The sequence below is a fragment of the Hyperolius riggenbachi genome, chromosome 10 (genome assembly GCF_040937935.1).
Source record: "Hyperolius riggenbachi isolate aHypRig1 chromosome 10, aHypRig1.pri, whole genome shotgun sequence".
NCBI lineage: Eukaryota > Metazoa > Chordata > Amphibia > Anura > Hyperoliidae > Hyperolius > Hyperolius riggenbachi.
In genome coordinates this window covers 29,380,991-29,406,084 of record NC_090655.1, presented here as the reverse complement: position 1 = coordinate 29,406,084, position 25,094 = coordinate 29,380,991, and the positions used below count along the sequence as shown (strand labels likewise).

Here is a 25,094-nt window from a genome sequence, read left to right as displayed (position 1 = left end):
TGCATACATGGTTAAGGGGCATCTTGTAAATTATGTCCCCTTTGTACATCATGCCCCCTTGTACTTCTTGTGTCTCCCTGTGTCCTCCTCTGACCCCTTGTGTCCGCCTCTGTCATCCTTGTGTCCTCCTCTATGCCCCTTTGTGTCCCTCTGGGTCCTCCATTTGTCCCCATGTGTCTTCCTCTGCATGGGCACAGTACAGAGAGTCCCTGACATTGTGGTGGGGTTGGAGGTCCGTATTGTCAGGCGTTCGCATGTCAGGAACTTCCTACATTTGGAGTATAAGACACAGTGACTTTTTTTCCCCCACTTTTGGGGGAGAAAAAAGTGAGTCTTATAGTCCAAAAAATACAGTAATTTTACTGTAATTGTAATCATAAGTTTGTGTAAGTTTTGTGTAATTTTGTGCCGAGTTTAGCGGTGAATAGCAAAGCCCTATACATGCTATTGCCACCAAAATGGCTACACATGTTAAGGAGAATATTGGGTACAAGTCAAAAAGGAATTGTTCAAAAATACCTTGCAGTTTTTGAGAAAATCAATTTTAAAAATGCAAAGGAAAAATGTTTTTTAAACTGTCATTTTTCAGAGTTTAAAATCAATTTTTCCTTCGCATTTTTAAAAACAATTTGCTCAAAAACTGCAAGTTTTTTGGGGGAAAATTTTGTTTTGACTTGTCCCCACTATTCCCCTTAACATATGCAGCAATTGTGGTGGCAATAGCATGTATGGGGACTTTGCTATTCACCGCTAAATTTGGCACAAAATTATGTGAAATTACACGCAATTACGAATGATTACCCAAAATCAATTAAATTTACAAATCATAATTACGTATGGTCATAATTGCAAAAAATTACATGAAATTTCATGTAATTGTAATCAGCTGATTACGATCATCACTAGTGCACATCGGTGGTGGTCTCGAGGAGGATGGAGAAAGCTTCTGGAGGGTCCAGAGACTTCCCTTTTTTTAGGTATCAATTTTTTTCTTTAACGCCTTGGGTTTGTGTCAGTAATGGAAAAATTACCTCTGCAGCGGAGAGCGGCACAGCCGCTACTCTCGTGTCTGACGTCACGGCGGATTCCGCCGCCGCCTCCTCGGCATCGCGTCACACCAGGCCAGGTCACTCCAGGATACATCAGAACAGAAGGGCGCATGAGCGCACACAGAGACAGGACATTTATGCACTGAGGAGGAGGGTCAGCTGACCGACTGGTCAGCTGGCAACTCTGGTCTGATCCTTTGCCGTATGATTGGCTGAGGCTAGTGGGTGGAGCCGCAGGTATACCTTGTGTATTTAAGACTGAAGCAGTCAGTGCATCGTTGTCTGCTGTAGCTGAAACTTTGTGGTTAAGCTCTCAGACCTTAGTTAGTTCCTAGTGTGCTTTGAACCGACAGGACCCCGAGGATTTCACACATAGCTTAGGATCTGATTTTGATAGCTATAATTATAACTTACATTGTTGCCTTTATGTGTATGAACCTTGCCTGAACTTCTGTATATCCTTTTGCCTCACGATTCTGTACTCAGCCTTTCTGTCTAGTTGCCGACCTCGTCCCGACCTCGATTCTGCACTCGCTCTCTGATTCTGTACATCTGCATATCTGACTGTTGCCGACCTTGGCTATACTCTGACTACGACTTTGATTGCTGATTCTGTACCGACTCCTGACTGATCTGTTAACGACCTTGCCTGCATGACCACCCTTGATATAAGTGATAGACCCCCAGCCAGGGGCTATCACTTAGGTGTGGTAGTCCCCACAGCCAAGGGTTATCACTTAGGAGTACTCCTGAGCTACTGTACACCCAAACACGTGTGATCACACCTTTATTAAAATACTGACATTTTGCTGTACTTATATCTGTTGTATTGCTAACTGGTCTGTTGAGCTCACTCTGACCAGCAGAGTACCACTGATCATTACAGTTTGCTTTAAGGTTTATTTGTCAATGATTGAAAGAAGATATTTGATAGACATTTGTGTGTCATTGCTCTAGTGCTGAGACTTAAGGTGTTTTCTCTCTTCCATGTGTTGAGTAGAGACTCTGGCAGTGCGGAGCTCCATCATAAAGCCCCAGACACTATCACGGATTGGAATGGAGGAGCTGTGTGCTTGGGAAGCAGTGGATTTGGCCTTTCTCCTGCGACTTCTCTTCGGGTCTTCCAGCCATTCTTTGTAGATCTCACCCTCCCGTACTCCGTAGTGAGAGGAGAAACATTCACCCTGAAGGCCTCTGTATTTAACTACCTGAAACAGTGTATCAAGGTTAGTGATGCTGATGTCATTAAAGAGACTCTGTGACAAAATTTTCAGCCTTATCTCTTCTATCCTATAAGTTCCTATACCTGTTCTAATGTGGTCTGTCTTACTGAAGCCTTTCCTAGTTGCACAGTGGCTGTATTATCTCTGTGATATAATCCAATATTCATTCCTTTGCCGGGTTTGTCAGCAGAGGCAGGAATGTGCTGCTCTGCTGTGATAGGTAGAAGTTATACACCCCCTCTCCAAGCCCCCTGCAGGCTCTGTATGAGTCATAAACTGAGCTTCTCTCAGTCTATCACATGCTGGTTAGCAGCCATGTCTTTTGTTTGTAAACACTGCCTAAAACTGGCAATTACACGCCAGGATTGCAGCAGGGAGTGGCAGAAACAGCAAAGAGGGGCCCAGGAGAACATAATGAATAGAATGGTATGCTTTTTATTGTAAGAATTGTACAGTACAGATTCTCTTTAAAGTAAAACTGCACTCTTGTAGACAAATGAATAAGCAGTTTACATATTTCTAGAATTAAAGATGAACTGTAGTCACAATACATAATGTATAACATTTCTTATTTTATTTTTTACAATATTCATTCAAATTATTTTGTCAGTGTTTGTCTATTGTCTTTCCTCTCCCTGATTTACAGTCTGAAATTAATCACAGGTGGCAACATCTGTAGTACTGGCAGGTGATCTCTGCGAAATGTTTGTTTACTAAGAGCTCTAAAGCCAGTAGAAAAAAATATCTGGGCTCCCAGAATGCTTGTGGGGTGTGAGGGGGGTGGGGATGGGGATTACGCATAATAAACAGCCTAGGCCAAGCCCTAGTAGGAGGGTGAGGCTACACACCAATATACATCAATATATAGCTATAGATAGCGTTTCTGATGCTGAAACCAAGATATTTTATATAAAAGTGGGTCTGTTTAATAATTTACTGCATTCTACTAAATGTCACTACAATGCCTCAGCGATGGCAAACATCATTTCACATTTAAATTTGTTTCTGAGTGCATTTAAACACCCAACTATGCCGCAATGAACCAGACACAGTCAGGAGAAGAATGCCAAGACTGCTGCCAGTCACTTTAAGGATACCCGAAGTGACATGTGACATGATGAGATAGACATGTGTATGTAGAGTGCTTAGCACACAAATAAACTATGCTATTTTCCTTTTTTTCTTTCTCTGCCTGAAAGAGTTAAATATCAGGTATGTAAGTGGCTGACTCAGTCCTGACTCAGACAGGAAGTGACTACAGTGTGACCCTCACTGATAAGAAATTCCAACTATAAAACACTTTCCTAGCAGAAAATTGCTTCTGAGAGCAAGACAGAGATAAAAAGGGGAATTTCTTATCAGTGAGGGTCACACTGTAGTCACTTCCTGTCTGAGTCAGGACTGAGTCAGCCACTTACATACCTGATATTTAACTCTTTCAGGCAGAGAAAGAAAAAAAGGAACACAGCACAGTTAGTTGTGTGCTAGGCACTGTATATACCCATGTCTATCTCATCATGTCACATGTATCATTTAAGTTAGTGTAGTTGTGGAAAAGAAAAATCAATTGTTCCTGCTCTGTGCAGCTGATTTATGTGCAGGAAGGATGAAGACCTTTGTATTTTGTACTGTCTTTTTAGGCCAGAAAAGAAGAGGTTTTGTTAAAGGTCATCTTTGGAACTCTATAGCTGACTATAAATTGAAGTGATTGAGTAATTTTTATTAACATTGAATTGCAAAAGTATTTGTCCAGAATGGATACATTTCTAGTATTTTTTTTATCAAGTATGGAATTTCACTTATAGCTATCTTAAAGGACCACTATCAGGAAAAATGTAAAATGTGTGTAAACACATACGTTTAAAATGTATCATTTCTCTAAGAGTAAAATGCACTATAAATGACTTTTTTTCCTATGTCACTGGCAATTACAGTAGATAGTAGAAATCTGATAAACCTGACTTTTTTTATTAGTTCCTTTCCTCATGGGGATGGGGGATCCTCAGTCCATATTTTATTCTTTACAAAAGCATTCCCTGGCATTGGTTTGGGCTGTGAAACAAGGGGTTAACTCACCTAGGCTGCCAGCTCCCCTCCCATTCCGGTTTAGAAGACTGAAGTGTCGGAAGGTGCAGAGCGTTGTGGAGCACATCGGAAGGGAGACGCCAGCCCAGGCGAGTTAACCCCTGCTTGCACAGCCTGAACACCCTGCAAACTCTGAGACAATATCACTTTTTGGAAAATCAATCTCAATCATCCCTGGTTATAAGTGAAACAACTACAGTATGTTGCACCTGCAAAGTAGACATTGCATATATAGTGTTTTATGTAATTTGTGTAAAGCCTGATAAATGTTATCTGCCCTGCCTGCACAAACTAAGTTTAATGGGGTTTAGTAAATATACTTCTATAAATCAATTTTATTTTGTTTAAACCCTTATGGTGTTTTTAACATGTTTACCACAGTTGCCACTCAATCCAGCAGGTGGTTCTCTAAACCAATATCTCAATTTCATTTGCATAATATTTTTTAGGCTAAAAGAACAAAAAGAACCTCATATATTGTATGTACTAGTTCTAACAATTACACACATATACATACAGAAGATTGAACTTAATGTACAGTAACAATGCACAGTAACACTAGACAATGTGGGCTATTTAGTATTATTGTTAAGGCATCAAAACATTTTTTCCAGTATAATTGTAACACGTCTTTTCTTTGACAGATAAAAATCACTCTGGGGCCCACTGAGGAGCTTGAACAGACGCCTTGCCCTGACTGTGTCTATAGTCGTTGCCTATGTGCTGATGAGAGTAAGACCTTCAGATGGAACCTGAAGGCCACGAAACTCGGTGAGAAGCGATTCTAAACCCTAAAGCTCAGTAAAAAAATAGAAAAGACCTGAATCTTACCAGTTTTAAGATTTACAGCTTATTTCAGAACTGAAAGTCTAGATTTCTCCTCATGTATCTAAATCTTGGCAAATTGAACTATGTTTAGGATATTTTTTTCTGTATTAGCTGGATGGTGTAATAAACATTCTAAGGCTGACCACTCTACAGTGAGAGCTGGACAGAGGCTTTAGTCCTGCAACCAATCTATTGTTTATTTTCCAAGCACAGTTGGTGGGTCAGGACCTAGGGTGTCTCCTTCACTTGCTGCTACATTTAATTGGTCTTTCAAGCTGCATACATTTGCATAGGATGTGTCTCAACTCAGAATTATTCGCACCTCATTGACCATCTCTGCTTAGAATTAGTAAGTTGGGAGGGAGGTGCCCCAAATCTTATTCGTTGAATTGATGCAATTTTCTTTGTAGGAGAGGTGAATATCACAGTCCGGACTGAGGCTGTGGACACGAAAGAGCTGTGCCACAATGAGATACCAGTTGTCCCTAAACAAGGAGCTACTGATACCATCGTGAAACCCGTACTTGTACAGGTCAGTGTCTGGAAATAAAACTGGTGCCGTAATGAAGGGGAAAAAAAACAGAAAGATGAAGGCTGCAGGTACATTAGGAAGAAAAGACAGAGGTTGCCCTCCTAAAAAAAAGTAATGAAAAATAAGTCTATGAACAATAACATCTACTGTAAATGGGAAAATTGGAAAATTTCTCAGTATATATTTTTTTAAAATAGTATCAACGCACACTCTGGGATGTGGTGCTGCAACTGTCAACAATATCCAAAAAGTAAATATAATATAAATTCTGCTGCTTTCTTCCAAGTACGCCTGCTCCCGTCTTTATGCAGCCACAGAGGACCGGCAATAGTTCCTTCCAAACAACACTAGGGCAACCTGCGGGATAAATGCTGATGTGCTAAATACTGTTATCATAGCACACAGTGGTGTCCCACCACTACACCACACTTGTGGTTTGTGAAACACTTCAATGTGTGTTGTGTTTACAAGTAATGCCAGACTACCCACATACAGGAGGCTTGCCAGATGACTACAGAGAAAGGCAAACTCTTATCTATGGCAGGCTACACAAAACAACTAATGTGAGTACCTCTAAAGGTGGCCATACACTGGCCCGATTCGCGGCCGTTTCGACAGCCGATTCGATCCTGGGATCGAATCTGCTGCCAATCGTTCGCGGTAAACGCACCTGCCGATCCAATTTCCTCCCGAAATCGGATCGGTCCGTCGATCGCGCCGTGCGGGAAATTACCCTCGATCGCCCGCAGGTAGGGAGCGCGTCACTAGCGGCGGCCGATCCGATCAGGTATACATTACCTGACGCTGGCTCCCGGGCATCTTCTCCACGCTGCACGGCTCTGTTCCGGCTCCATCCCGGCGCTTCCTGTGTCACTGCAGTGACCAGGAAGTTCAAATAGAGGGCGCTCTATTTGAACTTCCTGGTCACGGAGTGACACAGGAAGCGCTGGGATGGAGCCGGAACAGAGCCGTGCAGCACGGAGAAGATGCCCGGGAGCCAGCGTCAGGTAATGTATACGGGGGGGGGGCAGGCGGCAGGAGTAGCTCAACAGATTGTGATCGGTTTCAGGCTGAAATCGATTCACAATCTGTTTGCAGTAAAGGCAGCCATACGATCCCTCTCTGATCAGATTCGATCAGATAGGGATCTGTCAGCTGGTCGATCTAATGGCAAATCGACCAGTGTATGGCTACCTTAGAGTGCAGCAGTATTTATATTCTATTTACTTTAGCAGTTGTTCATTGAACATTCTCAAAATATGGTACCCCAAGTGGTATTTACGCTGGGCTTGAGGGTGCTTGAAAGGGTCACAGCCCTATTACTGTATGTTTTAAATAACTAATAAACATAAAGGAATAGTTGAAAACTAAAAGAATTCAAACATAAGCATGGCATATGTGTAACAAGTACCGTATGTCTCAAGAAGTACTTCAGCAACATCCATCATTATCACCCATTTTTATCACAAACCCTCTAAGTAAATTCAGTGAGTTACGATCTCACTGCCAGAAACTATGTTGACAGTGTCTGGGCCCTTCTCTGCTCCCTAACCTTAGCAATGGGCCTTCAAAGATCACCAAAGCTTCTGTTCAGTCATGACTTGAAATAAGGCATCAATCCATGCCTTGGTTTTCCTCTACAGGCAACCTTGAATAAAAGCGTAGAAAGTACCACTATGGCATGATAATGGTAAAACATGATAGCTAAGCAAAGAGAACTGCTTTGATCATTTGGATCCCAGCAGGACCCAAAATACCTGGACATATTTTCCCCTACATTTCAGTTATAAGGTTCTGATCAGATTAGTTGGAATTTGGTACAAATTTAAGCTCAGCCCAAATCTGATTAGGATCACTGGTTCTAACCTTGTGTCCTCTCTTTTAATTTTACTGACAGCCTGGTGGAATCCTGGTGGAGAAGTCTCACAGTTCATTGCTGTGCATCCAAGAGGGAGAAGGTAAGGAGACAAAAAATTTGGTAGCTAACATAAGGCAACCTATTTAGGAACCGTTGCCTGTAAAATTCTGGAAATAAAATAGTCTACACTGACAGAAGCATTGAAATAATTTGGTATGTTGTCATGTGCTACACCAAGCTCCAAACAAAGAACCTAGAAAGAGACCTAGAACATTGTTGTTGATAAAAAGTCATTCAAATGTATAAGATTGACTTATTAAAAGAAAACCTTACCATTATGTTACCATTACGTAACCGAAGTGCGAGAAACAGAGCACAAAGAGGCTCTTCTGTGGATCCATTTGAAAAGAAGGCTCCTTATTGCCGTAAACGGCGCCCCAAAAATAAAAGAGATACTGGTACATCCATATTATTTTTTTAAATGGAGCTAGGCACAAAGGTGCAAGAGCAAGTTGTAACCAGTTCAAGCAACAAGAGGCAAAAAAAGAGTAAAGCTGTATATATACACAGTAGATAAAACATCCAAGACAATCATTCTGGCCCATCTCAGCTGAGAATCTAGCATGTGCAAAGCTGCCCCAGGATGGTGCTTAGTGATTTGATAAGGTGGATCACTGAACAATGAATGACAAACAAACACAGCCCTAATTAAATTCACTTGTCTCCTAAGTTTTCTCCTAGGATAAAATGTTTAATCTTGTATTTAAAATACGGTTTTAAAACTCTGAAATTGAAAAACTAACATGGGTAGTGTTAAAAGTATTGTGACTATTTTATTGCTGATGGCTTAATAGGCATTTCAGGCATTTTATTGAGGTGTGAAAATACTACCTAGGAGAAAACTCAGGAGAAAAAGTGCATTAAATAAGGGCCACATTTAGGGGTGTTATCACGCCCACTCACATGAGAAATAAAACTCACCCTAAGTGGGCCAAGCATCTAGGAAGGCACCATATCTTTCACTAATTAGGGCTCCCTTCTTTTGTTTAGTGTGTCAGGCCCTTAATAAAATAGTAAACAAGAATACATGTTGCTCTTCTGTAGGGATGGTCAGAAATGCCCTTTTCCTATTTTGCGGAAATTCCGATTTCCTGTTTTTACCATTTCCAATTCCTGATTTTCCGCTCTTCTTCCATTTTTCGAGGAGTATTTCTTTTTTTTGCATCAGAGAATGCACACAATGAAAAAAAAATGGAAAAACATAAATCGGAAAAAACAGAAAATCTTGTAATTGGTCTGAAATTAAAATTTTGCAGAAAAATGCTGCATTCTCTGATTGGCCCAGTGCTTCCGTGTGCTGTGATTGGGCTAAAATGATCGAGTTGCGGTAAATTGAATATTTTTATGGAATTCCGATTTGCATTTTCCAATCGGGAGTGCAGATTCCTGTGTGGAATGTGGAAATTTCAGTTCCGCAGAATCCGAATGAGCATCCCTACACTTCTGCAATCGGTAAACATAGTTATATCTTAATTGTGACTTTAATGATAAAATCATGAAATTAATTCTGGATTGCTGTATTGATCTCCCACTTACTTTTCAGAGAGTAAGACAGAGGAAGTGTCTGTCGAAATTCCTAACAACATTCTGAAGGACTCCGAAAGGGCTTATGTAACTGTGCTGGGTAAGAGTTATATAAGGAACGTTACTAAAGTCAGATTAACCACTTCACCTCCAAGGGTTTTTCCTCTTAAAAAAAACCAGCAATTTTCACTTGTCGGTGCTCCTTTCATCAATTCGCCTTTAACTTTATTACTACTTATCACAACGAAACAATCCATGTCTTGTGTTTTTTTTGCTATAAATTAGGCTTTCTTTAGGGGCTACTTTTTGCTAAGATTTATTTTATTCTAACTGCGTTTTAACAGGAAAAAAATGAAAGAAATCATTATTTCTCAATTTTTGGCCTTTATAGTTTTAAAATAATACATGCTAACATAATTAAAACCCACACATTTCATTTGCCCATTTGTCCCAGTTATTGCAACTTTTAAAATATTTCCCCAGTACCATGTATAGCGCCAATATTTTATTTAGAAATAAAGTGCATTTTTTTTTCAGTTTTGCATCCATCACTAATTACAAGCTCATAATTTAAAAGGCAACAGTAATATACCTTATTGACATTCATATTAAATTAAAAAAAAATACACTCCCTAAGGTAACTATTTATGTGTTTTTTTTTATTTTTTTTTATTTGTATTTTTACATACATTTTTGGACGTAATTATTGAGGAGTGTGGGAGGTCAGGGGATAATTTTAAATGTAAAAAAAAATGTCTTTTAATGAAAAAAAAATGTTTGAAGTATTACTATGCAAACAGAAAGTAATGCATGGACGTGTAAGTATCGGTCCTTGTGAATGACGTCGCCGTCTCATTGATGGTGGCGGATGGTCATTCACAAGGGGACTTGAATAGTTCCCATTCATTGATTTCCCTTCTAATAATTGGAGGCGAGAATGAGCATGGGAGCATGCATTAGGCTGCGCAGCAGCAAGGGACGTAGTAGCTATGTCCCTGCAAGAGGATATGGAGAAATGCAGGGACTTAGTTACTCGTCCTGGGGGAGGGAAAGTAGTTAAACTTCCAAAAATGACAGCTTATGTTAGATTGGAAGTTTCTGCCAAAAATGAATTTATAGCTTTATGTAACCTTTAGCTTTTCCCCTTAGACGGTGATATTCTTTTACAATTAAGAAATATTGTATTTTGTCATTTACTAATTTATTGCTTGTCTTTATTATGACCTTACAGGAGACATAATGGGCACGGCGTTGCAAAATCTAGACCGTCTCCTGGCTATGCCATATGGTTGTGGAGAACAGAATATGGTCCTCTTTGCCCCTAACATCTTCATTATGCAGTACCTGGAGAAGACCAATCAAATAACTCACGAGATCAAGAGCAAGGCAACCAAGTTCCTTGAGAGTGGTAAGACAATTTTTTTTTTTGCAATATCTTGACTTTTTCCATTGCATACTTACTTGTGTGCAGTTGATTCTTAAAAATGAATTTAAAGGAAATAGACGTGGAGGGAAAAATATTACTTACATCTATGGCAGGGATGTCCAACTCCAGTTCTCAAGGGCCGAAGTTCACACACTTTTTTTTTTGTAATTTTTCTCTATTATTATTAAAGAAGATGACACACAACTAGAGATGGCTTGAACCTCAGATTTTGGGTTCACCAACCACGAACGCGAACTTCAGCAAAAGTCTACGAACCGGCAAACTCAGTGAACTGCAAAAGACTTCAATGGGCAAGCGAAACTTTTAAAACTACAAACACTGTTTCTGGCCACAAAAGTTATGGAAACGATGTTTCAAGGGGGTCTAACACCTGGAGGGGGGCATGGCGGAGTGGGATACACACCAAAAGTCCCTGGGAAAATTACGGATTTGACACACAGCAGGGTTATAATCCCTAAATGGTAGAAATCACATTGCATTCCTAAATTGGAGGCATAAAGCGCTTGAAAACATCTTGCGTGTGTAAACATGGATCAGGTAGTGTAATTAGTGTACTGCTTCACCTTGACAGACCAAACTCACTGTTTAACGCACTGCCGCAAACAGTCGCAAAGGGTTGTCAGTTGACACTCCCAGCCCAGGACATAAACTGTCAGTCCGCTTGGTGACAATGTTTGTGTAGTGATGGCCGTGCTCGTGTGCACGTTGGCGAGAGTGCAGGCCATGAAGATGAAAATTGAAAAATATGTTTGTTTGTTTTTTTTTAAATAATTGAATATTGAAGTTACTTATAAAATTCTACATTTTTTTTCCTGATATATGTTACTTTGATAACTGTGGTAATTCCAGAGCTAATACCTGCCAACGAGAGATGACTAGATAACCTTGGGCCGATCGCACGTCCCCGTGACGGCGACGACGCATTCGGATGTCTGACTGCCTTATTAACGTTCAATGGTTGTTTCTCTACCATTGTTAAAGCTTACATCTATTTTTTTAAATTACTTTTTCTGCTGACGGAGCAGTTCCTTCAACGAGAATCTGTTATGGAGGGCAAGTCTGCCATTCATTCAACTGTGTGATAAACTTTCCATGGTTCTTTCTCAGTACCATGGTGACCACGGGTAACGGGCTGGGAATCAGGGTTTAATTCTGGTCTGGAGTGGGATCCTGAGAAACAGCTACCATCACCACACATCCAAGGAAGGCAGCAGGCACGGCACGCAAGTCCCGACTCAGGGAGGTAGTGATGAAAAATAACATTACAGGAGGACTTTTTCGAGGCCCTGCTGTATAATGATGAGACAAATAAACTTGAAATCCTTTAATGAGAATCTGTTATGGAGGGCAAGTCTGCCATTCATTCAACTGTGTGATAAACTTTCCATGGTACTTTCTCAGTACCATGGTGACTATGGGTAATGGGCCGGGAATCAGGGTTCGATTCCGGTCCGGAGTGAGAGCCTGGGAAATGGCTACCACCACCACACATCCAAGGAAGGCAGCAGGAACAGCACGCAAGTCCCGATTCAGGAAGGTAGTGATGAAAAATAACATTACAGGAGGACACTTTCGAGGCCCTGCTATATAATGATGAGACAAATAAACGTGAAATCCTTTAATGAGAAACTGTTATGGAGGGCAAGTCTGCCATTCATTCAACTGTGTGATAAACTTTCCATGGTACTTTCTCAGTACCATGGTGACCACAGGTAATGGCCGGGGAATCAGGGTTCAATTCCGCTCCAGAGAGGGAGCCACAGATGCAGTGAAAGGTATACACTGACTGGTATAAAACAGTGTGCAGTCACACAAATGCAGTCACAGATGTAGTGAAAGGTATGTGCTGACTGGTCTAATACAGTTTGCAGTGAAAGGTATGCAGTGACTGGTATAATACAGTGTGCAGTCACACAGATACAGTGAAAGGTATGTAGTGACTGGTATAATGCAGTGTGCAGTCACACAGATGCAGTGAACGGTATGCAGTGACTGGTATAATACAGTGTGCAGTCACACAGATGTAGTGAAAGGTATACAGTGACTGGTATGACTGGTATAATACAGTGTGCAGTCACACAGATGCCGCAAAAGGTATGCAGTGACTGGTATAATACAGTGTGCAGTCACACAGATGCCGTGAACGGTATGCACTGACTGGTATAATACAGCGTGCAGTCACACAGATGCAGTGAAAGGTATGCAGTGATTGGTATAATACAGCGTGCAGTCACACAGATGCCATGAAAGGTATGCAGTGACTGGTATAATACAGTGTGCAGTCACACAGATGCAGTGAATTGTATGCAGTGACTGGTATAATACAGTGTGATGGGCCTGGGTGGCACAGTACAGCAAGGGCCAGCTGCGACAGACAAGGCTGTATATATGAAGTGTCAGTCACTGTGGCACACACAAAAACTAAAACAAAAAAACACATCAGAAGAACATTAGCTCTCAAAAGAACTGTTTTGCTTTCAGCAACAAATATCAGCAAGGAGCAAGCTGACAACAGCCTAACTAACACTTTCCCTATCTCCAGCAAGCTCTGTCCCTTCCTCTCACTATAGCAAGATCAGCAGAGTGAGAACATGGCTGACGCAGTGGCGTTTTAATAGGGTGGGGGGGTCCAGGAGGGAGTGCAGCTTGATTGGCTGTCATGTGTCTGCTGACTGTGATGTAGAGGGTCAAAGTTTAGCCCAATGATGTGGTATAAGGGGTGGGTCAAACTCGCTATGTGTTTGCGGTTCGCCACGAACGCGAACCGCTGAGGTTCTCACTAACAAGTTTGCCAGCGAACCATTCAGACCTACTCTACACATAACACACAGAGGTGCCAAGCGATTTTTGGACTCCGTGCTGTGTGCACTCCTGTTGTTTATTGCCTGAGGAAGCGGGATTTTGCCTGCGAAATGCGTTGCAACTTGTCTTGGGAGTATATGAATAAATAGTTTACTACTTGAATTGACAGTACTTGTGTCTGTTTGGGGTTGGCTGGTCCAACACCGCATCCCTAACGTTTTAAACATTTTAGCGACTTTTATCTTACTGGCGCCTCTGTACAGCTCTGAGTATCAAGAATTCCACCCTTGGTTTAAGGGTGATATACCCTCTTCTTTCCTCTTATCCACAGAGAGGGACATCTTAATCCTGAGTGGGGACAGGCTTGTTCTCCCCACCTGCCTTTTCAGTGGTTGTCTTGGAGGTAACTCGGGTTTGTAAATATAATACTTACGTTTCACATAACTTTCTCCCTCCTCCAATACATACCACACTATATTGGGCTCTCGGTCTTCTACCTTCTACATATAACACACAACACAGAGATAATATCAAATACAAAATGTGGGAATGACAGTTCATATAGTGAAGGTCTAAGATAGTTAAAACATTTTGTTTTTAAAGTCCTCACACATTTTTGGATCAGATCAAATTAATTGATGGGACTAAATCAGGGAAGGTGTGGCTCATCACATAGAGCACATGTCTCTATTTCTTTCTCCATCCTAAACACTGGCATGGATAAAGTACTCAAAGACTGGAGTTGGACATCCCTGATCTATGGAGAATATCCACTATGATAGATGTGGTACATGAACTAAGGTTCACAGCTGTGCTAGTTCTCTTGATATGGAGATAAGTATAATTAAGGTTGTGTTTTTGTTTTTTCTTTTTACTTGCTGGAATTACATCATAGCCTTATCCATGCTATTTTGCATGTCTTAACACTTTCTCCTCTACCCACCTGATCCTTACTTAGCCAATCACACAGGATGCTGCTCAGCATGATGGTTTCTTATCATCATAGCAAAGGCCCATTGGGGCTTCACAAGCTCTCATAGGTGCTCTATGCCATAACACGTGTCCTGCTCATGATCAATAGCAGAAGCCATTTGAAGGGCTTTTGTCCTTTTACATGGGCAAGGAGCAACAGTTTTAGATCAGTGGTTGGAACTGGCTATTTATCACTTTGTATGATAGCTGTACTTACAGAACTACAAGTTGTAGTATTGCTATATCTAGCAGTGTGTTTAGGAGACCCCCCCCCCCCCCCCCATCTAGAACAGGTTTCTGGCATGGCCTGCATCCTTGCATCTGTTAGAGGCTACTGTATACCTCTGCCTCCATGCACTGTAGGTAATGGTATGCTACCATGCCCACTCATGTCATATCCATTTAGGAAGGTACTACTCAAGTGTGCCTAGTATTGGTGGCTCATCAATATTTTGCTACAGGGCCTCATGGTTTGTAGCTATGTCTCTGACATCTCCAACTAGAGGACTTGTAAATGTGGCTACAGAATCCTGGAGGTTCTGGATCTCACTAACATAACTGTTATCTGTAATTTCTCTGTTAAAAAAATTGTATATGTCAACTAGTGATTAACAAAAACTTTAATTAGCAATATACTATTAGCCTTTTCCTGGAGTGGGAAGTTTGGGATAGTCACTGGACAATTAAAACAGCTACTGGTTATTTTGAATGGCTGCTGGAACCTCTGATTTGTAACACTCATTTCTGCTTCTTCCACATTCATGTATACAAGATTTCTCACGTGTCTTACCCCTCCCCTGGAATCCCCTTCAAAAACACATTTGTCACTTTGAAATCTTTAATCTTTTCTAGTGGACTTGGATGCGCTCTAAAGGCAGGAGCAGTGATGGGGAGACTTGTCCAAGGCCTCCTACTGAATAGGTGCTGGCTTATTGAACAAATTGAACAAGCAGAGCCAAGATTCGAACCCACGTCTCCTGTGTCAGAGGCAGAGCCCTTAACCTTTACACTATCCAGCCACCTGTCAAGTAAAATCTGACAGGAATCTATCTGATGTGTGCCACACACTAGGAACAGATTTCTAATAGATTTCAGAATGAAATCTATTGTGAATCTATCTAAATGCATATTGGACCATTAGATCCAATGCAACTGTATGGGCCATGGATCTGCTACCAGCAGCAGATCAACCGAGATTTTCCATCCTGTCAGATAGCTCAAATCCATCGAAAATGATCAAAATTGGCTGCAAATCGATTGATAGATTTGATGGAATTGATTTCTGACGATCAATCAATTCTATAGAATTAGTGATGTGGAGAAATTACGCCCATGTGTAATTACGCATCATAATACACAATTACGCATCGTAATCATAATGCATAATTTCAGGGGAACAGTGTAAGCAATTTCATAGTTAATTGTTCTCATTCGTAATTACGCATGAATTTGCGCTTACTTTACATGTAATTTCGTGCCCACTTTGATGGTTAATAACAAAGCCCCCATATAGGCCATTGCTACCAAAATTGCTACCTATGTTAAGTTACAAAAAGGGTACAAGTTACAAAAAAGAATTGTTCAAAAATACTTCGTAGATTTTGAGAAACTCGATCTTAAAAATACAGAAAAAGATGGTTTTTAAACTGTCCTTTTTCAAGGTTTAAAAAACATTTTTCTTTGCATTTTAAAATTCATTTTTTCAAAAACTACAAGGTCTTTTTGAAAAATTATTTTTTTGACTTGTGCCCAATATTCTCTGTAACGTGTGTAGCCATTTTGGTAGCAATAGCATGTATGAGGGCTTTGCTATTCACCACCAAAGTTGAAATTACATGTAATTATTATGCATGTGTGAGAAAACGCGGAAAAGCCGCCTCGTGCGCTCAGAGCAAGGCGGCTGATTCCGCGTCCGACATGGCGGTTTGCATGCGTAGGCCTACATCTGCCAGTATGGCTAAACGCGGAGAAACCGCCGCATGCCTTGATAGCGGTGCGGCGGGCTCCGCGTCCAGCGTGGCGGGTGGTACGCAAGTCATGTCTGGTGTGGCTGGGACTGATAGTCCACACAGGTTCAGAAGGACGCACGCGCGCACTGAGAGGCAGAACTTTTATGACAGCCAGAAGGGAGTCAGCTGACCAAGCCCGTCAGCTGACGAGTGTACCAGTTCCCATTGGTCCAGCACTTAGGGGAGGCGCTGGAGAGCGCTGGGCTATATATACTGGGTGCTGGTCATTCACTGGTTGTCTGCCGTTGCGATCACTACGTGGAAGCACTCAGACCTTATTGTCAGAATCTGTGTTATCATTCTGTTATACTTCAGACTAGTTCCAGGGTGTTGATGATCAAGGACCTCACACCTAAGATTAGGAATCTGTGTTATCATTCTGTTATACTTCAGACTAGTTCCAGGGTGTTGATGATCAAGGACCTCACACCCAAGATTAGGAATCTGTGTTATCATTCTGTTATACTTCAGACTAGTTCCAGGGTGTTGATGATCAAGGACCTCACACCCAAGATTAGGAATCTGTGTTATCATTCTGTTATACTTCAGACTAGTTCCAGCGTGTTGATGATCACGGAGCTCACACCCAAGACTAGGCATTGTTTATTATCTGTTATGACTTTCTGCTTTCCTGACCACTCTTCTGTTCACTGATTTGGTACTTCGCTATATCTGATACTCTGTTGCCAAACCCTGCTTGCCTTAGGATTACCAAATCAGCCTCCTGTCTTTGTACCTTGTATGTCCGTGTGTTGCCGACCTGGCTTGTCCGACCTTGAGAGCTATCTCTCCAGTTAAGAGATAGTTCACAGATCAGTCAGTGGCATCCTTCTATTGGTGTCACTCACGCTCTGGTCCTTCCCTCTCCCAGTCTGACTCCTCCCTGCGGGAGAGTCTCAGGCTGCTGGAAGGTACTTGCTCCAGCAGTATTCCTTACTGCCTTGTACCTGTCCTCCTGGTATTGTTCACAAAGTATTACTGTTGCACCAAACACTCATATCTCTCAGGTATCCAGAGGTTAGTAATATATCTGATTATCGGTGATACTGCAGATCATCAATGATCAGACTCTCTCTGTGTTACACCGATCATTACAGCATGATTACACACAGTCAATTGAATTACGAACTTGTAATTACGTGTATGCGTAATTGCGAAAATGTACGCATAATTTTGCATAATCGTAGTTAGCATATTACGATCATCACTATATAGAATTGATCGATTGATCGATGGCTGAAATCGACCAGTGTATGGGCCTTTACTCTCTACAGTGCCACAGAAGTATGTGGAATTATATCATTATATTAACAATAATAATAAAAATATTAATATTAGCATCTGTATAGTAACCTGGAAGTATAGACTGGTGACAGTTTAAATATTATTTACAGTGATACTTACTGTTATCCATATTACATTGGTTAATCTATTTTTATGAGTATATAATTATTTCTTGCACTCTATATAGGATATCAGCGACAGCTGACATACAAACGTAACGATGGGTCATACAGCGCCTTTGGAAAGAATGACCCAGAGGGGAACACTTGGTGAGTTTTTTGCTCCAGTCAATAAGCCCCTTCATTTAATACGCTGACATTTTAAAACATTAAAAAAAAATTCAGAAGCATAAAATTATTTTGTTGTAAAAATATGTTGTATTTTCAAGAAGATGAAAATGTTTGTAGAAACATGTTGCAGTCGTTCATGCATGGGAAAATGTATTGTCATGAAAATATTAATTTTGCAAAAAAAAAAATGAAAATTCATACTTTGATGATAATCTGTGTAATGTTGTTCAATATTTTTTATGTAAAAAGAGGATTGCATCACTGTTAATGAAATCAGAACAATACAATTAACAGTTGACCACTGAGAAAATCCTGCAGACTTTGTGCAACTATATAGAAAGATTATTTAAACTTTATTATTTTCATTTTTATCCCAATAAACTGCCTTTTGTTGCGTAGTTTTTGAAAGGGGAAAAGGCAGCTATATGCAAAAATATTAAATACAAAAAAATACTAACTAAATGAAAAATACAATATTTGCAGTATTAGTCACATAGCTAAACAGAAAATACAATATTTATGATATTAGCAACACTTTAATGTTCCAAAAACTAGAATGTCCAAAATAAAATTATCTAATTTAAATTAAGCAACTTAAAGCCATTTAAAAAATTAAAAAACGTGCAGCAGATTAGTTTTTATTGCCACAACTACTTAATATTTTATGCGCAGAAATCAAATTGAAATATTATAATTTTAAGCATGCACAAAAATAAAATAATAAGTCTGTCAGTAAAAGCATAACTTGTTTGTTGTTCCACATCCAAATGAAAGAAACTATCACTTTTTTTATCAAACAAAAGTGACCATACACTGAAATAATAATGATATCCTATGAGATGGCCACCATGGATTTATAGGGCTTGATTCTCAAAAGAGTGGCAACTGATAGCACGGCTGTTTTCGGCTTTCGCACACATTTTCGTGTTGTGTTTGATAGCAAATTTTTGCACAAAATGATAACGGTTTCGCACGCAAATGCAAATTTTTCATGCAAAACCGATATCGATTGCTTGTGAACATTCGCATTTGCGCGCGAAAGAATTATCATTTCACGCGAAAATGTGCGATCGCGCACAACTCGAAAATTCACGTGAAAACACCCGTGCTATCAGTTAGCACTCTTTTGTGAATCAAGCCCATAGTGTTGTACTTGGATTGTCACCTAAATCCGTTTACAGATAATTTTTTGTTACTTTTTGTTTTCATACAGGTTAACTGCATTTGTAGTGAAGTCCTTCAGCAAAGCTCGCCCTTACATCTTCATAGACGACAGCCATCTGAAACACTCTTTCATTTGGCTTCAGGATCACCGGAATGAGCGTGGCTGCTTCCGTAGTGTGGGGAGACTCTTCAATAACGCCATGAAGGTGATTTGGTGATCATGTAAAGTGCAGAGCTAATCTCAAGCTGCATTGGTTGGAATAACAACCTACAGGCTTAATTCACAAAGCGGTGCTAACAGTTAGCACCCTGGTGAAAAGCCCCTTATCACGCCTAAACTCAGGCATGATAAGTTTAGGCATGATAAGTTTAGGCGTGATACGTTTAGGCGTGATAAGTTTAAGCACCAACTGGGTTAGCACTGCAGTGCACAGCTGTTCAAAAGTTTTGCACTAGCAAAGTCTGGTGCACTTCGCATAGAGTTTAATGGCGCTGCTTTGCATGCAGGACTTTGCGCGCGATCTAAACTTATCTAAACTTATCAGAATCAGGTTTATTTCGCCAAGTGCGGCAGATGCCACACTCAGAATTATTTGTGGTACACACAGGCAATTGGGCATAGTGCAAAAATTGACAGACAATTCAAACAGTGTAACAGACTGACATTGTGCACAGAAAGGTGCATAAGACAGGTACATAAAACAGGTGCATAAAACACGGACAAGAATAAAATTAAAGGTAAGCGTGGCGCTATGGTGACCTATGTGGCAGTACTGCAGGGTGACCAGGGGGCCCTGCTGGGAGGACAAGCAGCGTCAGGGGCACTAGTTTAAAAGGAGCACTGCTTGGGGGAAAAAAGAGTTCCTGTACCTGGAGGTTTTGGTGGGAATTGTTCTGTAACGGCGGCCTGAGCGCATGCGGATGAAGAAGCGACTGCCGGGGTGGTGAGGGTCTTGCACGATCCTGTTTGCCCTGGTTCTTAGCCTGGTTGCATGGAGGAGGTCCAGTGGAGGCAGGGGTGACCCAATGACTCTTTCTGCAGCGTTGATCACCCTTTGTAGTTTGTGCCTGTCGCTAGCGGTAGCACCTGCGTACCATACGATGATAGAGGAGCAGAGGATGGACTCGATTGTGGCCGTGTAGAAGCTTGTCATCAGCTCCTGGGGCATGCCGAACTTCTTCAGTTGTCTCAAGAAGAACAACCTTTGCTGGGCTTTCTTTTGGCATATGGTGGTGTTAGCTCCCCATCTCAGGTCGTTGGTGATGGTTGTACCCAAGAACTGAACGCTAGATACTCTTGCAACTTCAGTGCCTTCGATGAGGATTGGATTGGGAGGGGGAGGGTGCTTCCTGAAGTCCACGATCATATCAGCAGACTTTGCAGCGTTTAGGACAAGCTTGTTGCTCTTACACCAGTTACAGATGCGCTCGATCTCGCTCCGGTAGGCGTGTTCATCCTCACTGCTGATGAGGCCAAGGATAGTGGTGTCATCCGCAAATTTAATGACTTTGACACAGTCTATGGTTGAGATGCAGCTGTTTGTATACAGAGAAAACAGGATCGGAGACAGTACACACCCTTGGGGAGCGCCGGTATTTGTGGTTCTTTCCTTGGAGCAACAGCCGCCAAGCCTAACAAGTTGCTTTCTGTTTGTGAGGAAGTCCTTGATCCACGCGCAGAGAGTATGATCGACACCAAGATGCACTAGGTTGTCGTACAGGATGTTTGGATGGATAGTGTTAAAGGCAGAGCTGAAGTCCAGAAAGAGGATTCTGGCGTAGGTGCCAGGCTTGTCTAGATGTTCCATGATGAAAGACAGGCTAATGTTGATGGCATCCTCAATGGACCTGTTGGCTCTGTAGGCGAATTGAAGTGGATCAAGGAGAGCGTCAGTGGCGCCTTTCAGATGGGTGAGGACCAGCTTTTCAAAGATCTTCATGACAGTTGAGGTCAGGGCCACAGGCCTGTAGTTGTTGAGGTCCGTGATGCCCGTTTTTTTGGGGACTAGTATGATGGTGGACCTCTTGAGGCAGGTGGGAACTTTGCCCTCCATCAGCGATTTCTGAAATATGGTGGTGAGGACAGGGGCTAGCTGGCTGGCACAGGTTCTCAAACAGGAAGAGGACACACCGTCCGGGCCAGGGGCCTTTCTGGGATTCAGCTTTTGGAGGTGCCTTAGAACATCAGCCTCCAGGACTGCCACTGGCCCTGAGAAACCATGGGCCCTTTTGGGAGGGGTGGAAGTGGGAGGCACGCTAGGGGTGGTCGCCTGGGCCCCAGGATGAATGGGATGGTGCTCAAACCTACAGTAGAACTCATTGAGTTTTTCAGCTAGTTCGAGGCTTGGGTGCACCTGTTGGGGGGGGCGGTTTGAGATTTGTGGCTGCTCTGAGGCCCTTCCAGACTTCTCGCGGGTTGTTGGACCTGAGGCTGAGGCCCAGCTTGTTGGAGTAGTCTCTCTTAGCAGCGCAGAGCTCGCGTTTAAGGTTGTATCTGGCTGTCTTGAAGTCCTCTGGTGAGCCGGACTTGTGTGCTGCCTCCTTGACTTTGCGGAGCCGGCGTAGCTTGCCGTTGAACCAGGGCTTGTTGTTAGGGTAGATCTTAAAAGTCTTTTTAGGGATGCACAACTCCTCGCAGAAGCCAATATAGGAGGTGATGTTCTCAGTCCATTCCTCAAGACAGGGTGCCTCCAGGGCTGCCCAGTCTGTACACTCAAAACAGGCCTGTAGCTGCAGCTTGGCTTCATCGGTCCACTTCCTCACAGTCTTGAGGACCGGTTTGGAGATCTCAAGGAGCCTTCTGTAGGATGGTATTAGGTGGATTAGGCAGTGGTCGGAGTTGCCTAGTGCAGCCAGGCGAGTGGGTTTGTAGGCATCCTTGAGGACTGTGTAGCAGTGATCCAGGGTATTTTGGTTCCTGGTGGGGCACGTGATGTGTTGTTTGTAGCGTGGCATCTCCTGGCGGAGGTTCACACTGTTGAAGTCACCGCAGATGATGAAGAGGGAATCCGGGAGGGATGTCTCCCATGCTGAGATGGTGTCGCTGAGGGTATGCAAAGCGACCTTGGTGTTGGCATCTGGAGGTATGTATACTCCAACAAGAACATAGGAAGAGAACTCTCTTGGTGAGTACTGGGGCTTGCAGTTGACTAGTAGGAGCTCAACTTCCGGAGAGCAGCATTTGCCCAGGATGGTCGTGTTTGTGCACCAAGCGTTCTTGATGTAGATGCAGATGCCTCCACCTCTCTGTTTGCCGGTGAGTGCGCTATCGCGGTCCGCACGGAAGAGGTTGTAACCTGGAAGTAGAAGAGAGTTATCCGGGATGGTGTCGTTCAGCCAGGTTTCTGTGAAGCACAGGGCTGGAGTGTTTGCACCCACTGAGTGGTTACTGCCGAGTAGTATGAGTAGTTCGTCTAACTTGTTCGGGAGGGAGCGAACGTTTGCCAGGAGGATAGCTGGTATGGGTGAACGCAGGCCCTTCTTTTTAAGTCTCACCTGTACTCCAGCCCTGCACTCCCTGGGGCGGAATTTCCTGACCTTGCTGGTGAGGAGCTCAATGTGGGCCCAGACAGCGTCAAAAAGGAGGGCATGAGTCGCGTCACTGTAGGCCTCCCAATGCAGTAGGTCCGCTTTGGTATGGGTGATGATGTTGCACTTGGTTGTCAGGGAGTGAGGCAGCTTCAAGGCCATGGTACCAGGGTGGCAACTTGTACAGTTTAGGAGGGAGGGGGCAGAGTAAAGGGAGAAACAACGGGCAAACACTCAGGCAGTGTAGCTAAGCAGCTCATGCTGAAGTCAGAACAAGTGGCAGGGCAGCAGGGCAGATTGCACTACAGGCCAACAGATTAAGCAGGCCCTGTGTATGCAGCAGAAGAGGCAGGTCCAGCAGGGAGCGCAGTGCAGGTGAGAGGCTGAGGTGGGAAGGACACCCTAGAGTTTGTGGGCCAGAGAGGGAGCCCTCCATGAAAGTGAGGGGGGGGGGTTCCCAGATGCTGAGGGTGTAGGCTGGGGGGCCCCAGGGAATGTTGGCCAGGCAGTAGGCAGTGGATGGAGAGCAGGGGAAGCAGCTGTAGCTTACCAGGTGGGCATGACTCCCCATCAATGGAAACAAGGCTCCAGGATGTCGGCAGCGGGCAGCACCGGTGGCAGCTGTTGGCTGTGTCGGCTGTTTGTGGGCCGAGGCGGCTGTCTATCCTCCTGCGCTGGTGCTGCGAATCGGCAGCATCGGAGATCCTCCGGCGGAAAAATAGGCCAGGAGCCACGTGGGTGGCCAGGCAGCAGGCGGCGGCAGCCGCCGAGACTAGTCCGCCAGGGATGGAGCCGGCAGCAGAGTCCTCTCCCCTGTGCAGCAGGGGGTGGCCGAGCAGCGGGAATCCGAAGCTGCGGCAGCAATGGATGGCATAGACCTCACCTCGGGTGATGGGGGCCAGGGCCACGTGGAGGGCCAGTGGCAACGGAGGATCTGAGACCCGGGGGCAGCAGGAGCAGTGGTGATCAGCAGACGGGCTGCAGCACAGGTGATGGGGGCCAGGGGCCACGTGGGAGATCAGCGGCTACGGAGGCTCTGGGACCCGGAGAAGTAGTTCACAGTTGGGCAGGTTGACGGGCTGCAGCGCAGATGATGGGGGCCAAGGGCCACGTGGGAGGTCAGCGGCTCCGGAGTTTCTGGGACCCGGAGCAGTAGTCCACAGTCAGGCAGGCAGACGGGCTGCGTCGCAGCAGCACTGTAGTTTGCTTGGACAGCAGTGCAGCGACGATGGCAGAGATCTTGGCGAGCTCAATAGGGCAGGCACGGACTTCAGCGCAACAGCACTTGATTTTGCTGGTCGAGATCCTGGTGGGCAAGTAGGTATAAACGCTAAACTAAACACTAAGCACTAAAACTAAACTAAAACTAAACCCTGAGCACTAACTATTCGAGCTAGACACTCGCGCTACAAACACCAAAAAAAACCCAACAAAATCACTAAAAACTAGACAATTGCCGGGAGCCGATGTGACCGAGGCTGCACACGTGGGCGCCATCTTACTGTCACGCCTAAACTTATCACACCTAAACTTATCACGCCTAAACTTATCACGCCTAAACTGGCTTTTCACTAGTGTGGTGCAATGGTTATCACGCCTAAAGTCTTTTACTGGGTTAGCACCGCTTTGTGAATCAAGCCCTATATCTGTAAGCTAACTTTGTCACCATCTCTCTGCCGGCCTGCATGAGTGCATGATACAGAACTTACCAGACTATCTATCTTTGACTGCAGTTGTGTCCTTGTGGATTTGTTCACTTTTGATACTTAACTGGCTTTACTCTTTTGGTACAGTTTTGCATTTTTTTGAGATTTGTGCGATAAAATCTACTTTTGCAAATATGTTCTTGTAATCAAAAATAGCATCTTCAATGCGAAAATGATTTTGGTGAAAACTCACAAGCAACACTGCAGTTGTAGTGAATGTCAACTGGCTTGCAATTTGCATGCAATTATTTGTATGCAATCCGTTTGCATTTTTCAGATGGCAATGGCGAGGCTGCACCTAATTAGTTATGCATAGTGTAAATTGAGATTAGCAGTGCTCAGGCTATGGGCTTTTGGCTTTTTAACCAGCTGAGCGGTCTGGACGAGCTCAGCTCGTCCAACACCGCCAGCGGCTGCCGCTCAGGCCCTGCTGGGCCGATTTCAATGAAATAAAAAGCAGCACACGCAGCCGGCACTTTGCCAGCCGCGTGTGCTGCCTGATCGCCGCCGCTCTGCGGCGATTCGCCGCGAGCAGCGGCGAAAGAGGGTCCCCCCAGCCGCCTGAGCCCAGCGTAGCCGGAACAAAAAGTTCCGGCCAGCGCTAAGGGCTGGATCGGAGGCGGCTGACGTCACGACGTCGGCTGACGTCGATGACGTCACTCCGCTCGTCGCTATGGCGACGATATAAGCAAAACAAGGAAGGCCGCTCATTGCGGCCTTCCTTGTTTATTCT

At 43.4% G+C, this 25,094-nt stretch overlaps 1 protein-coding gene across 1 annotated transcript in view; it reads left to right on the top strand.

Annotated features, from left to right (window-relative positions):
• Positions 1-25,094, top strand: part of LOC137535755 (alpha-2-macroglobulin-like) — a 150,786-nt gene that overhangs the window by 79,469 nt on the left and 46,223 nt on the right. Inside the window, exons 19-26 of the mRNA XM_068257633.1 lie at positions 2,050-2,275; positions 5,002-5,128; positions 5,596-5,717; positions 7,615-7,675; positions 9,179-9,259; positions 10,391-10,567; positions 17,861-17,942; positions 19,177-19,333. Of these exons, the coding sequence (XP_068113734.1) occupies positions 2,050-2,275; positions 5,002-5,128; positions 5,596-5,717; positions 7,615-7,675; positions 9,179-9,259; positions 10,391-10,567; positions 17,861-17,942; positions 19,177-19,333 (1,033 nt within the window). The remainder of the gene's footprint in view (positions 1-2,049; positions 2,276-5,001; positions 5,129-5,595; positions 5,718-7,614; positions 7,676-9,178; positions 9,260-10,390; positions 10,568-17,860; positions 17,943-19,176; positions 19,334-25,094) is intronic.